This window comes from Carassius auratus, chromosome 23, assembly GCF_003368295.1.
Source record: "Carassius auratus strain Wakin chromosome 23, ASM336829v1, whole genome shotgun sequence".
NCBI classification, from domain to species: Eukaryota; Metazoa; Chordata; class Actinopteri; order Cypriniformes; family Cyprinidae; genus Carassius; species Carassius auratus.
In genome coordinates, this window is record NC_039265.1 from 18,776,983 (window position 1) to 18,791,982 (window position 15,000).

Sequence of the window (15,000 nt, forward strand, 5' to 3'; positions counted from 1 at the left end):
ACAACACAACACACACACACAGACACACACACACACACACACACACACACACACACACAATACAACACACACACACACACACACACTCTCTTGGAAACTTATGATATAAAATTCAATATTGTGTATATGAATAATAAATAAATATTTACAATTCTGCCTTTTTTATTAGCTTATCGATCAAAGTGGAAGACAACTGATTTGATGTTGATCTAGAACAGAACCGAATCTTTGTCACATGAGCAGTACCAGCAGATGATCAATCTCTTCCTCAGTGTTCAGTTTCCCAGCACAGATATCTAAACATTGTTCACTGGAGATACACAGAGACAGAAGACGTTAAGACTTGGTTTCTGAGAAACTGATCAGAGTGCGGTCAGAACAGTGACAGTGATGGATATTTGTTCTTGTTTTAATCATAAACTCACTTCATCAGTTTCTCAGGAAATAAGACTTCTTATCTTTTGTCATTTCACTTCTCGAGTGAATTCCTCTTGATTTAAGAATCTTGAGATGTGTGTGACGTGAAACACAAAGAGACACAAGCCCAAGACGATGTCTCTGTCCCACACAGATGGAACGAGTGGCTGTCGTATGACATCTACCTGACCGATGTCCCTCGCTCTGCTCGTCTCTGTCTGTCCATCTGCTCCGTCAAGGGACGCAAGGGAGCCAAAGAGGTGAACTTTGACCTTTCCCAATCCTGTCAGTGACCGTGAGTTCCTCGCTACTGATCTGTGTGTGTGTGTGCAGGAACACTGTCCTCTGGCCTGGGGAAACATCAACCTCTTCGACTATAAAGACACGCTGGTCAGTGGGAAAGTGGCTCTGGGTCTGTGGCCGGTTCCTCACGGCCTGGAGGATCTCCTCAACCCCATCGGAGTGTCCGGATCCAACCCAAACAAGGTGTGTGAGGCACCATCATTACTGCTAACTGAAATAACTTACAGTTTTTACAATTTTTGTGCCAAATCAATGATAAGTGCTAGGTTAGTTTAGCACAGACACTAATGTTGTGCTCGCTGTGTGAAGAGTTGACCCAGGTGACCCAAGTATTGAGAAATGTGTCCTAGAGATTGTAAAAAACTGTGAACACAAACAAGTTGCTGAAGCACTGAAATGACTAACTGCAAATACATAAAACTAAAAGTGAATTAAACCTAAAACAGAAACTGTATAGTATTATTTAAATAATAAAAATGATAAATGCACATAAACCTGCATTGTTTATCTTTTTGATCTTTCATTCAACAAATTCACAAAATTCTAACCTTTCATTGATATAAAAATACTGGAAGTGGGGGGAAACTTACATTACTTAATACATGTTTATGTCCAATACATCTTGGCCACAAATATTGGCACCCCTAGAAATTATTTTGAGTAAAATATCTCTGAAGTATATTACCATTGATACTTACACATTTTAGCACACCAGGGTGACTAGGAGCATGAACCTGTCCAGCCATGACTTCCTGTTCCACAAATAAATATAAATATGAGGAACACAAAGCCCAAATACCTTTAATCATTCATCACAAGGAGTAAAGCCAAAGAATATAGTTCTGATGTGCAGTACAAGACTGTTGAGCTCCACAAAACAGAACGTTTCTGTAAGAAAGGAGCTGAAGCATTGGAAATCCCCATTTCCACCATCAGGGCAATAATTAAGGGGTTCCACTCAACTAAAGATGTTACACGGGTAATGTGTCCCGGCAAATCGTTAGATTTTGCAATTTCACACTGCCAGTGTTTATCTGGAATATGTGTGTTCACACACAACACGTAAAGACACGTGACATCAGGGCGTGACGTGTGATGTACGAGTCGAAAACACTAGACACGTTAACTTTCACTGAAGCTCAGATTCAGCACAGATAGTGAGGAGATAACTGATGTCTGCTTCATTACAGCTTGCACATTTGTTTTTTTGTTGCGCACGTTGATCTGCCTTCAAAACACCCGGTAAAGGGTCAGACACCACTGGAACTTCAAATGGCACTGGAAACTAAAAAAGAGCTTTTGAGCAGCAAACCCACCAGATGGGTTTAGTACAAACAGGGATAAAAGGACCCCATGTCCTGGGTGAAATACAGTGCTGGAAATTGAATGTTGTGGGCCTGTTTTACTGCTCACTTGAAGATACATGGCATCATTCAATCAGAAACCAAAAGAAAAAAATCTAAACCTGACTGCCTCCATTAGAAATCTTCTAATGGGCTGTGGTTGGATCACCATCAGGACAATAATCTCAAACAGACTTCAAAATAATAAATGTGTCACTGAGTACAATATGAAGCTTCTGACCTGATCCCTGTAGAGAATGACTCTTATCAGGTGTTCTCCAAACTAGGATATCTAGGATAATTGTTCCCAACATGAACTAGAGAAAACATTTATTTCACAATGAGATTTTCCACCCACTTTTAGTTGTTTTATTTCAATGAAAGTTTAGACTTTTGTGCATTTTTTGAATGAAAGACCGAAAGGAAAAACAATGCAGATTTATTTTCACAGCCACCTTTGCTCATAGGGTGCCAATGGTGAAATATGGTGAAATATAACAAAGTAGAATGAGTCCTGTGACTCACCCCAGTTCCTCGTTGTGTGTTGTGTGCAGGAGACACCGTGTGTGGAGCTGGAGTTCCCCTGGTTTAACCAGACGGTGGTGTTCCCTGATGAGCAGCAGATAGAAGAACACGCCAACTGGAGCATCTCCCGGGAGCTGGGATACAGCTACTGTCTGGGGCTGGTACACACACACACACACACACACACACACACACACACAAACAGTGCCCTTGTCCAAATACTCACACTCGCGGTCTTTGCACTAGACTACTTCTATGACGTATTTCCTGTATTTGGTCCAAATGTTCAAGAGAGCATTAAGACCACAAGTGTGTGTCAAACGTTTCATCACCTGATGGGACACACTTATAGTGTTGTAAAAATGCAAGTGTTTATTTTTAAATACTTTGTGTTTTAAATTCAACAATGCTTGTTCAGTAGTCCCTATAAGATGACACAATTTAATTAGTAGTGCATCTAATTATGTGATGAAAAGCGGTTGCAAAGGTTTAAAAATAAAACGTGCAACACTTTGTTTTTCTACCAAATTATGTGTAATAATATCTCATTATTACATGAATATTTTATTTACATTGGAAAGGTTTCCGTGAGCTCTCACAAAATCTTGTCAGAAGTCTCACAATTTATTCCAAAAAACGATGCATGATTGGATACACTAAACCCCTGTTACCACCAAGAACGATAACAGTAAAGATGACGATAAAGATATGGATCTAAAAATCATTCTCAATATTAAAGAACAGTAGAGTCCACACCGCATCTATTATAATAAAGGCACAGAGAAACAATATCATTAGATTTTTTTTTTACAGCTGATGAAAGCTAAAACAACTGACAGCCAATCAAAATTGAGCTCGAGAATTTTTATTTTTATTTTTTATATACAGATTCTTAAATAACATATGCATGGCATATGTGAAAATCAACAAAACCTGCTATTTTAAAAAAAAACATCCATAGGAACTGAAATTATGTAAATAACCAGGGCCCGGTTCCCCAAAACGTTCTTATCGCTAAGTAGTTCTTAACCTATTCCTTAACCTCTCTCTTAACCTTATGGCACGATTCCCGACACGTTCGTACGCTAAGTATATCTTCTGTAAGTCACACTTTCGTAAGGTTGGTCTGGAGCATTCGTAATCTCTCTCTTAGCGTTGTTTGAGCTCAAGACTCTGTACAGCAGTCTTTAGAAATCAGCGCAGCGCAGTACAAGTCAAACTATGGTATGTTGACAATGTTGTGGCTCAACAATGATTTTATGTTATTTTTTAAGACTCATAATAAATTATGTTCGCAATGGATACAGGCCTATTTATGAAGTTGACTTTATGTGGTATCAGAACTAATATGGTGTTAATTAGCCTAGGCTTTTTCGTAATGTCATTAAAGCGAATTGGCAATCCATTTTTTGATAATTAAAATCTGGCAAACAATTTGGCTCTAAATGGCTAAGATCTATAAATGGGTAAGCATGGTGGTGTCCAGTAAACGACCAACTGGCAGCGATCCAACGTGTCCTTGTATTGAATCAGAGACGGAGCCGGACGCGGAGCCATTTAGTCCATGTCAATTTTTTTATTCGGCAAAACTTAAGCCCTTTTGACATTTTTCCTGACGGGACTATATTTAAAAAAAAAATTGCCTCCCAAGACAGCTCATTATGGAGCTACTGGACCTTCTCAGACCTGCGCTTGCCAGGATAACACGGAGGAATTCTGCTTTAAGCCCCGAAGCCCAGCTGCTTGCAGCGCTATGTTTTTCTTTTTTTGCTACAGAGAGCTTCATCTAGGTCGTGGGAGAGGGCTATGGCCTAATCAAGACCTCGGTGTGGAGGTGCGTCCACACTGTCACCAACGCCCTTCTGCTCCATGCCGGGGATTACATCCTGGTGGATGGCACTCATCCCTATCACCAATCCATCAGTGATTGATCAGGCGTACATATCGCGAAAGGGATACGCGGCCATAAACCTGCAGGTTATAGTGGACCATAGGGGTGTGATCTCCGACCTGGTGGCAAGGTCCAGCAAAACATATTCTGTATCTAACTCTCTCTCTCTCTCTCTCTCTCTCTCTCTGTTCATTGTAGATAGGTTGCTTTTTATGGAAAACATTAACCAATGGCAATCAATACCGCATTAAACAGAAGTAACTGCAGCCGCTTGCAATTCTGATTGTAAAGTACCTTACCATTAATATAAAAGTGTATTATATAATTTTTATAAGTCGTTAAACCCATGTCAAGAAGGTGGATGATTAGCGAGGGATCCCCAGTTCATCTAACCGTCACAACATATTACTGACCATTTGATCATTTAATTTATAGTCTACATTTTACTGATAACTTAAACTATGTTAAAATAAATGTTACTGTAATAATTTGAGGAATGTTTCATGTGCATAGAACGTGTTGTCTTTCTTAACGCTGTAATGCACCATCGCGTGAAGAGGAAAATCTATTCCTGAGCAATCGATGTCAACTAATTCAGCACCTTCACTCGGGACAGCGCTCTTGTGACGTCAGACGTAAGAGGCAGCGTGTTAGGAAGCTTCCTAAGGGACACTTCGGGGAACACACTTAGGAACATAAACAACTTTGGTAAGATATTTCTTTCGAGGTCTTCTTAGCACGCTAAGAGGGAGCGTTATCAGGGAACCGAGCCCAGAACATCACCATTATCCCTACCCAACCCAAAAAGCAGTATTGGAGATGTGTTTAGTGTGTTTTAAGGACACTGCGCTTTGCCGGTTTTAAGACCTGGGACAGGCAAGTGTGGGTATTGGACAAGGCAACATACTCACACACACTGTCAGAGTGAATCTAGGACTCATGATGACTCTCTCTGGTCAATCAGAGCAGTCGTCTGGCGTGTGACAGCTCCATATCGCAGGTAGACGCCGAGCAACTACGCACACTGTGCAGTCGAGACCCGCTGTACGAGCTCTCCGAACAAGAGAAAGACTTCCTGTGGAGACATCGGTAAACACACACACAGTCTGTGTTGAGAATGATGGCCCCTTCGAGCTGTGATACACAGGACATTAATCTGTTTCTCACACAAATATAATGACAGCACGGTGAGAGCGATGTGTTTGTGTTACAGGCATTACTGTGTGAATATTCCAGAAAGTCTTCCCAAACTCCTGCTGTCCGTCAAGTGGAACTCACGGGATGAAGTGTCACAGGTATGACAGAGATGATCCACAAGTCAAGTCAATTTATATAGCACTTCATACAATACAGTTTGTGTCAAAGAAACTTCACAATGTGCAGATAATGCAAGAAGACAAAAGAAAACAGTTCATTTTTCAGCTAAAGTCAGTTCATTGTTGATTCAGTGATGTCATCATTCCAGCTCTCTTCAAATAGTGTATGTGCAATCAGTCTTAACAATATTGACAGAAATTAAGTGTCCCTAACTAAGCAAGCCAAAGGTGACAGTGGCAAGGAACCAAAACTCCATCTGTGACATAAAATGGAGAGAACCTTTGGGTGCGTTGCAGCAAGGAATCAAACCGCACCATGCTGGTTTCAACTGGCCATAGGTCATAATTTAGATATATTTTTGAGATGGAAAAATGCAGGAACATGGATTTCTAAGGAAAGATTGCTATCATATAGCACACCTAGGTTTCTAACTGATGACGTAGAATTGACAGAACAGCCATCGAGTCTTAGGCAGTATTTTAGGTTGTTAAATGCAAAGGTTTGTGGTCCAATAATTAAAACAGTAGAAAATTACTCGTCATCCAGTTTTTTTTATATCAAATATGCATTCCTTTAGTTTTGCAAGTTGGTATGTTTCGCTGGGCCTGGAAGAAATATAGAGCTGAGTATCATCAGCATAACAGTGAAAGCTAACACCATGTTTCCTGATGATATCTCCCAAGGGTAACATATAAAGCGTGAAGAGTAGCGGCCCTAGTACTGAGCCTTGAGGTACTCCATACTGCACTTGTGATCGATATGATACATCTTCATTCACTGCTACGAACTGATGGCGGTCATATAAGTACGATTTAAACCATGCTAATGCACAAGAGAATTTTGTGTTCAATAGTGTCAGCACTAATATCCAATAGCACTAATAGATTCAAGATTTTATTTGTCACATACATGGTTATATGGAGAGCATATGACCAGCAGTGAAATGTAAGTGTAAGTAGAGAGATATACAACCATGATCAGATGATAAGAGCAGGTCATTTGTAACTCTAAGGAGAGCAGTCTCAGTACTATGATACAGTCTAAACACACACCTGTTCATTAGTGCTCCCCTCACTCATCTGTGTGTGTGTGTTTCTAGATCTACTGTCTGCTGAAGGACTGGCCGCTCATGCAGCCTGAATCTGCTCTGGAGCTGCTGGACTGTAACTTCCCTGATCCCATGGTCCGAGAGTTTGCCCTTCGCTGCCTGATCCAGGGCTTGACAGACGACAAGCTCAGCCAGTACCTGCTGCAGCTCGTGCAGGTGTGTGTGTGTGTGTGTGTGTCAAGTCAGGTCACCTTTATTTATATAACGCTTTAAACAAAATACATTGTGTCTAATCAACTGAACAACACATGTGTGTGTCAAAATCTGGAGCATTTTCCAGCTCTATTTCCCCACAGGTTTCATTTGTATCTGTGTGTTTTTCAGGTACTGAAATATGAGATGTATCTGGATAACCCATTAGCTCGGTTCCTGATCAAGAAAGCACTGACCAATCAGAGGATCGGACATTTCTTCTTCTGGCATCTGAAGTGAGTTCAGACATGAATCTGTGTGAATCTCATGGAAAAACATCTGGGTCTCATTTCAGCCCAAAATCAAAAAATAAAGATTTTATTCTCTTAAATCTCTGCTAATCATCTTGACATTTGTCTGTGATTCTCATTATTGTATGTATTATATTATTCTCATTACTTTTATAATTTACATAATATATTTTGTTGCAATAAGGTAACAAGAATCACAAACATCTGTGTCTCTGCAGCACAGAAGCAGTCATCAGTGTCACAGACGTATATTTGGAGAAATAGAGTCACAATTATACATTTCTCTTTTATGCTAAAAATCATTAGGATATTAAGTAAAGATCATGTTCTGTGAAGATATTTAGTAAATCTCTTACTGTAAATATATGAAAACGTAATGTTTGATTAGTAATATGCATTGCTAAGAACTTCATCTGAACAACTTTAAAGATGATTTTCTCAATATTTAGATGTTTTTGCTCCCTCAGATTCCAGATTTTCAAATAGTTGTATCTCAGACAAATATTGTCCTCCGAACAAACCACACATCAATGAGAGATCATTTATTCAGCTTTCATGTATATTTAAAAAAAAAAAGTTCCCTTATGACTGGTTTTGTGCTCCAGGGTCACATACTTTACAATTTTCATATTTCTTGCAATGAAATAAGATTAAAATAACTTTTTTTTACATTACAGTCATGATAATTTAGGGGAAATTAGGCTAATTAATTTTAATCATCAAAAGCATATGATCCTAAAAGCGGCCATGTGTTTGACAGGTTCAATATACTATTGTAGTTTTTGTTAATATGTCACAATCAGAATGAGTTTTATTGCCAGGTATGTTTACACATACAAGGAATTTGTTTTCATTAAAGAAACTTCCACAGTGCAACAGAATGACAAATGAGAGATGTTATCTTGCAAACTAGCTGAGAAAAAACAGTGTTTTATTTGAATTAATGAAAATGGTTTTAAATGGTTTTAGTTGTAGTTAAGGATAATAACCCTGCTGTGTTGTTGTGTAGGTCTGAGATGCACAATAAAACGGTGTCTCGTCGCTTCGGCCTGCTGCTGGAGGCGTTCTGTCGGGCGTGTGGTATGTACCTCAAACACCTGAACAGACAGGTGGAGGCCATGGACAAGCTGGTGAACCTCACAGACACACTCAAACAGGAGAAGAAAGATGAGACGCAGAAGGTGAGACAGAAGATGCTCCTTAACACTTACAGGCACAAGTCAGTAGCTGGTTTCCATCCAAAAATGTTAATTTAACTTCTGTGCAAAATTTGAATATCGCATAAAGCATTTTTGAACAATTTCCAAGTCAAAGAGAACAAAATCGTAATTTCTGATAAACTGCCACTATATATATCACAAAAAAAGTAGGAGAAGCCACTGCATATAATAATTTTCATATATAATAAATTACTCGCATCTCAGAGTGAGCAGACAAAACACAATAAATGCTGTCATTGCTTTCGGAGGTGGATGGTGCTGTCGTATAAGAAATACTTTGATGACAGACTTTGCTCAGGCACCAACCAACAACCAAATCACATTCCAGATGTAGTGAACGAGATCAGTCTGCTGCTATTCGAGTTATCATGTCTCATTTTTGATGCACATGGAGGAATTTACTCTGCAAATGCATTTCTATCTTCCATTATTCGCATTAACCCCTTTTTGCACAAGTCAAAATCTCCTAAGGCGAGCTTAAAAACCATTTTGTGAATAAAGGGATTATTTTTAAAAATGTGGAGTTTCCATCACTCATTTTTGATGAAATACTTCAAAATACAGATTATAACGGTGATGGAAACATCGCTAATGATGTCTTCCAAAGAACTGGGCTTGGGGGGCATCCCTGCTGCCATTTTGAAGTGCACTCCATTTCGTGAATTGGCCACTCTATAGACCATGCTGCAACACGATTATGACATCATCACGTGTTTAATTGATCCCCACCAAAAACAACTCTGTAATATACACTCACCTAAAGGATTATCAGGAACACATTTTCAATTTCTCATTAATTCAATTATCTGATCAACCAATCACATCGCAGTTGCTTCAATGCATTTAGGGGTGTAGTCCTTGTCAAGACAATCGATTGAACTCCAAACTGAATGTCAGAATGGGAAAGAAAGGTGATTTAAGCAATTTTGAGCGTGGCATGATTGTTGGTGCCAGACGGGCCGGTCTGAGTATTTCACAATCTGCTCAATCTCAATCTCAATCTCAGTTGCTGGGATTTTCACATACAACCATTTCTAGGGTTTACAAAGAATGGTGTGAAAAGGGAAAAACATCCAGTATGTGGCAGTCCTGTGGGTGAAAATGCCTTGTTGATGCTAGAGGTCAGAGGAGAATGGGCCGACTGATTCAAGCTGATAGAAGAGCAACTTTGACTGAAATAACCACTCGTTACAACCGAGGTATGCAGCATTGGTGAAGCCACAACACACACAACCTTGAGACGGATGGACTACAACAGCAGAAGACCCCACCGGGTACCACTCATCTCCACTACAAATTAGGAAAAAGAGGCTACAATTTGCACTAGCTCACCAAAACTGGACAGTTGAAGACTGGGAAAATGTTGCCTGGTCTGATGAGTCTCTGATGATTTCTGTTGAGACATTCAGATGGTAGAGTCAGAATTTGGCGAAAATAGAATGAGAAGATGGATCCATCATGCCTTGTTACCACTGTGCTGACTGCTGGTGGTGGTGTAATGGTGTGAGGGAGGTTTTCTTGGCACACTTTAGTGCCAATTGGGCATCGTTTAAATGCCACGGCCTACCTGAGCTACTTCCAGCAGGATAATGCATAATCTCACAAAGCTCAAATCATTTCAAATTGGTTTCTTGAACATGACAACCCAGCCAGCAATGACGTGGGGCCCAGATGAGGGCTTCATGGGCGGCAAATGTGGGCCCCATTATGGGCTTGCACCCAGGATCCATATTGGGGCAAGCCGTGGAAGCCCAGACGTACTAAAAGTGGAACCTGTAAGGGTACTGCATGGGTCTTAATTGGGCAATTCATGTCAGACTCATTTGGGCCCCAAATGGGTCTAAAGTGGGTTTGCACCCAGGATCCAGCCGTGGATCTTTAAAAGGGATCTATAAGGATGTTATGTGGGATCTTAACTGGGCAATTCATGACAGACCCATTTGGGCCACCTGCTTAAAGGGCGTTTAAAATGGGCTTGCACCAGGGATCCAGACGGGGGCCAGCCATGGATGCCAAGATGGGTATTTAAGTGGGTCCTGTAAGGGTCTTAACTGGGTAATTCATGTCAGACCCATTTGGGCCCCACCTGCCTAAAGGTGGTTTACATTTATTCATTTAGCTGTTAACAGACATTGAATTTTAAAGCCAATATTGGCCAATAATATTGAGCATCCCTAGTTGTCTAAATATGTGTTTCTGCCCCAAGGGACAGGCGTCTGGGACTGGACTATTATTAGAAGTGTTACGGTATGCCTGCGACCTTTCTGAGAGTCCACTTAGTAGCATAATTCGGGGAAGTCGTGGCCTAATGGTTAGAGAGTCGGACTCCCAATCGAAAGGTTGTGAGGTCGAGTCCCGGGCCGGCAGGAATTGTGGGTGGGGGGAGTGCATGTACAGTTCTCTCTCCACCTGCAATACCACGACTTAGGTGCAATACCACGACTTTGCCCTTGAACAAGGCATTGAACACCGGGCGCTGCAGCATAAATGATGAACACTGCTCCGGATGTGTGTTCACAGTGTGTGTGTGTTCACTGCTCTGTGTGTGTGCACTTCGGATGGGTTAAATGCAGAGCACAAATTCTGAGTATGGGTCACCATACTTGGCTGAATGTCACGTCACTTTCACTTTCATAATTCAACACAGCGTAAACTTTGGTCTATTTTGATGGGTTTTTTTTTACATTTTTGGGAAGTTGCACTTTTTCATTTTCTGCACGACTAACAAAAATGGCTGATGGATTGTTTTGGCAAAAAATCTACATGTATGTGATGTTTGTTCTTTGTTGACTAGCGTGACTTGATATGTATTGAGTTACAATTATTCAATCTCAACCTGCTTGATTAGCCTACATGTCGAGTTACTACAAGTTACTAAAACTTGTAAAGTAAGTCATTGCATAACTCAATAGGCCTACACAGATACTTTGCGCCTCTGCCATGCAGGACCCATGTGTTCCCAGTTCAAACCCAATGAGTTCACTTTACTTAAATGGCCCCCACAGTCACCAGATCTCAACCCAATAGAGCATCTTTGGGATATGGTGGAACGGAAGCTTCGTGCCCTGGATGTGCATCCCACAAATCTCCATCAACTGCAAGATGCTATCCTATCAATATGGGCCAACATTTCTAAAGAATGCTTTTAGCACCTTGTTGAATCAATGCCATGTAGAATTAAAGCAGTTCTGAAGGCGAAAGGGAGTCAAACACAGTATAAGTATGGTGTTCCTAATAATCCTTTAGATGAGTATATAATATAATAAACAAATTTTTAAGGGGAAAATATCAACAATAAACCAACTCCATAGCGAATTAAGGCCTTAGGACGTTCTAGTTCAGCCTATTGCAAGTGTTCCACCAGTAGTGGGCACTCGTACAATGCAATCAATGATGTACCTCCAAGTAAACGAAACAAAGGGAAGTTTGTGAGTGAAGCACATAAGAAAATGGACTGGAACGCAGCCCCAAAGCCACTTACCTGATCCAGTGATGTCAACAGCCTCACCCATTACCAAGACTGCTGATTAGTTGATGAAGTTGATCCTGCATTCTGATTGGCTATTGTAGACTCAGATGAAGTTCCTGGTGGAGCACATGTCCCGCCCAGATTACATGGAGGCGCTGCAGGGGTTTGTTTCTCCTCTGAACCCCGTACACCAACTGGGCAATCTCAGGTACACACACACACACACACACACGTGTACCATATACAACAAGACTACAGGCAAAACCAGTGTGTTTTCTGCAATGGCTGAATTTGAGATTTTTGGCTATTTTGCTTCCATAACATGTATTTTTTAGACTAGTGGAAAGAAAAAATCCTATGTACACATTTAGGTGTTTATCATATTGCAGTTTATTTATTTGCATCTTTAGGTTGAAATATTTAAAGTGTTTTTCTCTTACAAACTCCTAATGTTACAGTTTTATTCCACTATATATTCTGAAGGCTTGTACATTCACACTGATTAATACAACATGTGTTTGTTTTCTGTCCGTTAGGGTTAGGAGCAGTATATTCTGATTTAGTATGGTAAAAAGAGAAATCCAGAATCCCCTATAGAAAAAGCTTTAGCTCTATATTTCTGTGTTTGAGGTTGGAGGAGTGCCGTATCATGTCTTCAGCCAAGCGGCCACTGTGGTTAAACTGGGAGAATCCGGATATCATGAGCGAGCTGCTCTTCACCAATAATGAGATCATTTTTAAAAATGGAGACGGTGAGCCATGTGTTTTAGCTGTAACCCTGAGTCAGATACCACAACGGGATCTGTGTAATCTAACATCTGTGTGATGCAGATCTACGGCAAGATATGCTGACACTACAGATTATTAAAATCATGGAGAATATCTGGCAGAATCAGGGGTTGGACCTACGGTGAGTGGACCAACCACAGCCCACGGCTCACACACATCCGACAGATACCACCCACTGCTGACACAAATCCACTAACCACAGCCCACCACTGGCACAGATCCACCAATCACAGCCCACCACTGGCACAGATCCACCAACCACAGCCCACGGCTCACACACATCCGACAGATACCACCCACTGCTGACACAGATCCACTAACCACAGCCCACTGCTGGCACAGATCCACCAATCACAGCCCACCACTGGCACAGATCCACCAACCACAGCCCACCACTGGCACAGATCCACCAATCACAGCCCACCACTGGCACAGATCCACCAACCACAGCCCACGGCTCACACACATCCGACAGATACCACCCACTGCTGACACAGATCCACTAACCACAGCCCACCACTGGCACAGATCCACCAATCACAGTCCACGGCTCACACACATCTGCCAATCACAGCCCACGGCTCACACACATCCACCAATCACAGCCCACCGCTGGCACACATCCACCAATCACGGCTCACACACATCCTCCAATCAAAGCCCAATACTCGCACACATCCGCCAATCACAGCCCAATACTCGCACACATCCGCCAATCACAGCCCAATGCTCGCACACATCCGCCAATCACGGCCCACCGCTGGCACACATCCACCAATCACGGCCCACGGCTAACACACATCCGCCAATCACAGCCCACCGCTCGCACACATCCGCCAATCACACCCCAATGCTCACACACATCCGCCAATCACAGCCCACTGCTGGCACACATCCGCCAATCACAGCCCACCGCTCACACACATCCGCCAATCACAGCCCACCGCTCGCACACATCCGCCAATCACAGCCCACCGCTCACACACATCCGCCAATCACAGCCCACCGCTGGCACACAACCGCCAATCACAGCCCACCGCTCACACACATCCGCCAATCACAGCCCAATGCTCACACACATCCGCCAATCACAGCCCACCGCTCGCACACATCTGCCAATCACATCCCATCACATACACAGATCCACCAATCACAGCTGGCTAACCCTGTGTGTGTGCAGAATGTTGCCATATGGCTGTCTGTCCATCGGTGACTGTGTTGGTCTCATCGAGGTGGTGAAGAACTCGTACACCATCATGCAAATTCAGTGTAAAGGAGGCCTGAAGGGGGCGCTACAGTTCAACAGCAACACACTGCACCACTGGATCAGAGAGAAGAACAAGGGAGAGGCGTAAGAACACACATCCACACACACACACACATCTACACACTCAGTTATAATCCATGAATCAAACCAACCAGCTACAGGAGACTAAGATTTAAAGCAAAAAAATGTTTGATAATCAGACAGAAAGACAAAGATACAAGACTGTAAACTTAACGACTTCAATGAAGGAAAAACTATAATCCCATGAAGCCCTTCTAATGACATTATTAAAACCATTTAAAACCATGCTCAAATATATAAATGTAGATGGAGAAATATAACATTATAGATGTAAAGATGTTGACTATATTTAGAAACGCAATATTGTAAGTTAATTTCAAAATATGTTTATTTATATAAATACTGAAGTTTTTTAAACTAAACTAGTTGGGCTTGATTAGATTTGCTCAATTCCTAATTGGTGGAATTGTCACAAAATCCACTGTTGGATTTGAGTTGGATGTTGAAGTCACCAAGCAGAACCAGAGGAGTACCATCTTCAGGAAAGTTTGAGAGCAGCACATCCAACTCCTCCAAGAAGTTTCCCAATTGACCTGGGGGACGATAAATGACCACAAAGTGGATTTTAACAGGGTGGGTTACAATAACGGCATGTGATTCAAATGAACCGTTACCTGTAGGTGATGGCTGAAGATCAAATTTCCATTCTTTTGATATAAGGAGACCAGTACCTCCACCCCTCCCAGTGGTACGAGGAGTGTGGGAACAAGTGAAATTAGTGGAGAGGGCTGCAGGGGTGGCAGTATCTTCAGGCTTGATCCAAGTCTCTGTCAGTGCCATGAGGTTGAGACCGGAATGAGTAGCAATAGAGGAAATGAAGTCTGCTT

At 41.7% G+C, this 15,000-nt stretch overlaps 1 protein-coding gene across 3 annotated transcripts in view; it reads left to right on the top strand.

Annotated features, from left to right (window-relative positions):
* zgc:158659 (PI3K_p85B and PI3K_rbd domain-containing protein) overlaps positions 1 to 15,000 on the top strand; it is a 43,147-nt gene that overhangs the window by 24,784 nt on the left and 3,363 nt on the right. For all 3 annotated transcript variants that reach the window (XM_026200302.1, XM_026200303.1, XM_026200304.1), the window contains 12 exons: positions 572 to 677; positions 751 to 903; positions 2,618 to 2,749; positions 5,444 to 5,568; positions 5,693 to 5,774; positions 6,896 to 7,060; positions 7,229 to 7,332; positions 8,357 to 8,528; positions 12,138 to 12,244; positions 12,667 to 12,788; positions 12,868 to 12,946; positions 14,006 to 14,176. In XM_026200302.1, coding sequence (XP_026056087.1) covers positions 572 to 677; positions 751 to 903; positions 2,618 to 2,749; positions 5,444 to 5,568; positions 5,693 to 5,774; positions 6,896 to 7,060; positions 7,229 to 7,332; positions 8,357 to 8,528; positions 12,138 to 12,244; positions 12,667 to 12,788; positions 12,868 to 12,946; positions 14,006 to 14,176 — 1,518 coding nt within the window. The remainder of the gene's footprint in view (positions 1 to 571; positions 678 to 750; positions 904 to 2,617; positions 2,750 to 5,443; positions 5,569 to 5,692; positions 5,775 to 6,895; positions 7,061 to 7,228; positions 7,333 to 8,356; positions 8,529 to 12,137; positions 12,245 to 12,666; positions 12,789 to 12,867; positions 12,947 to 14,005; positions 14,177 to 15,000) is intronic.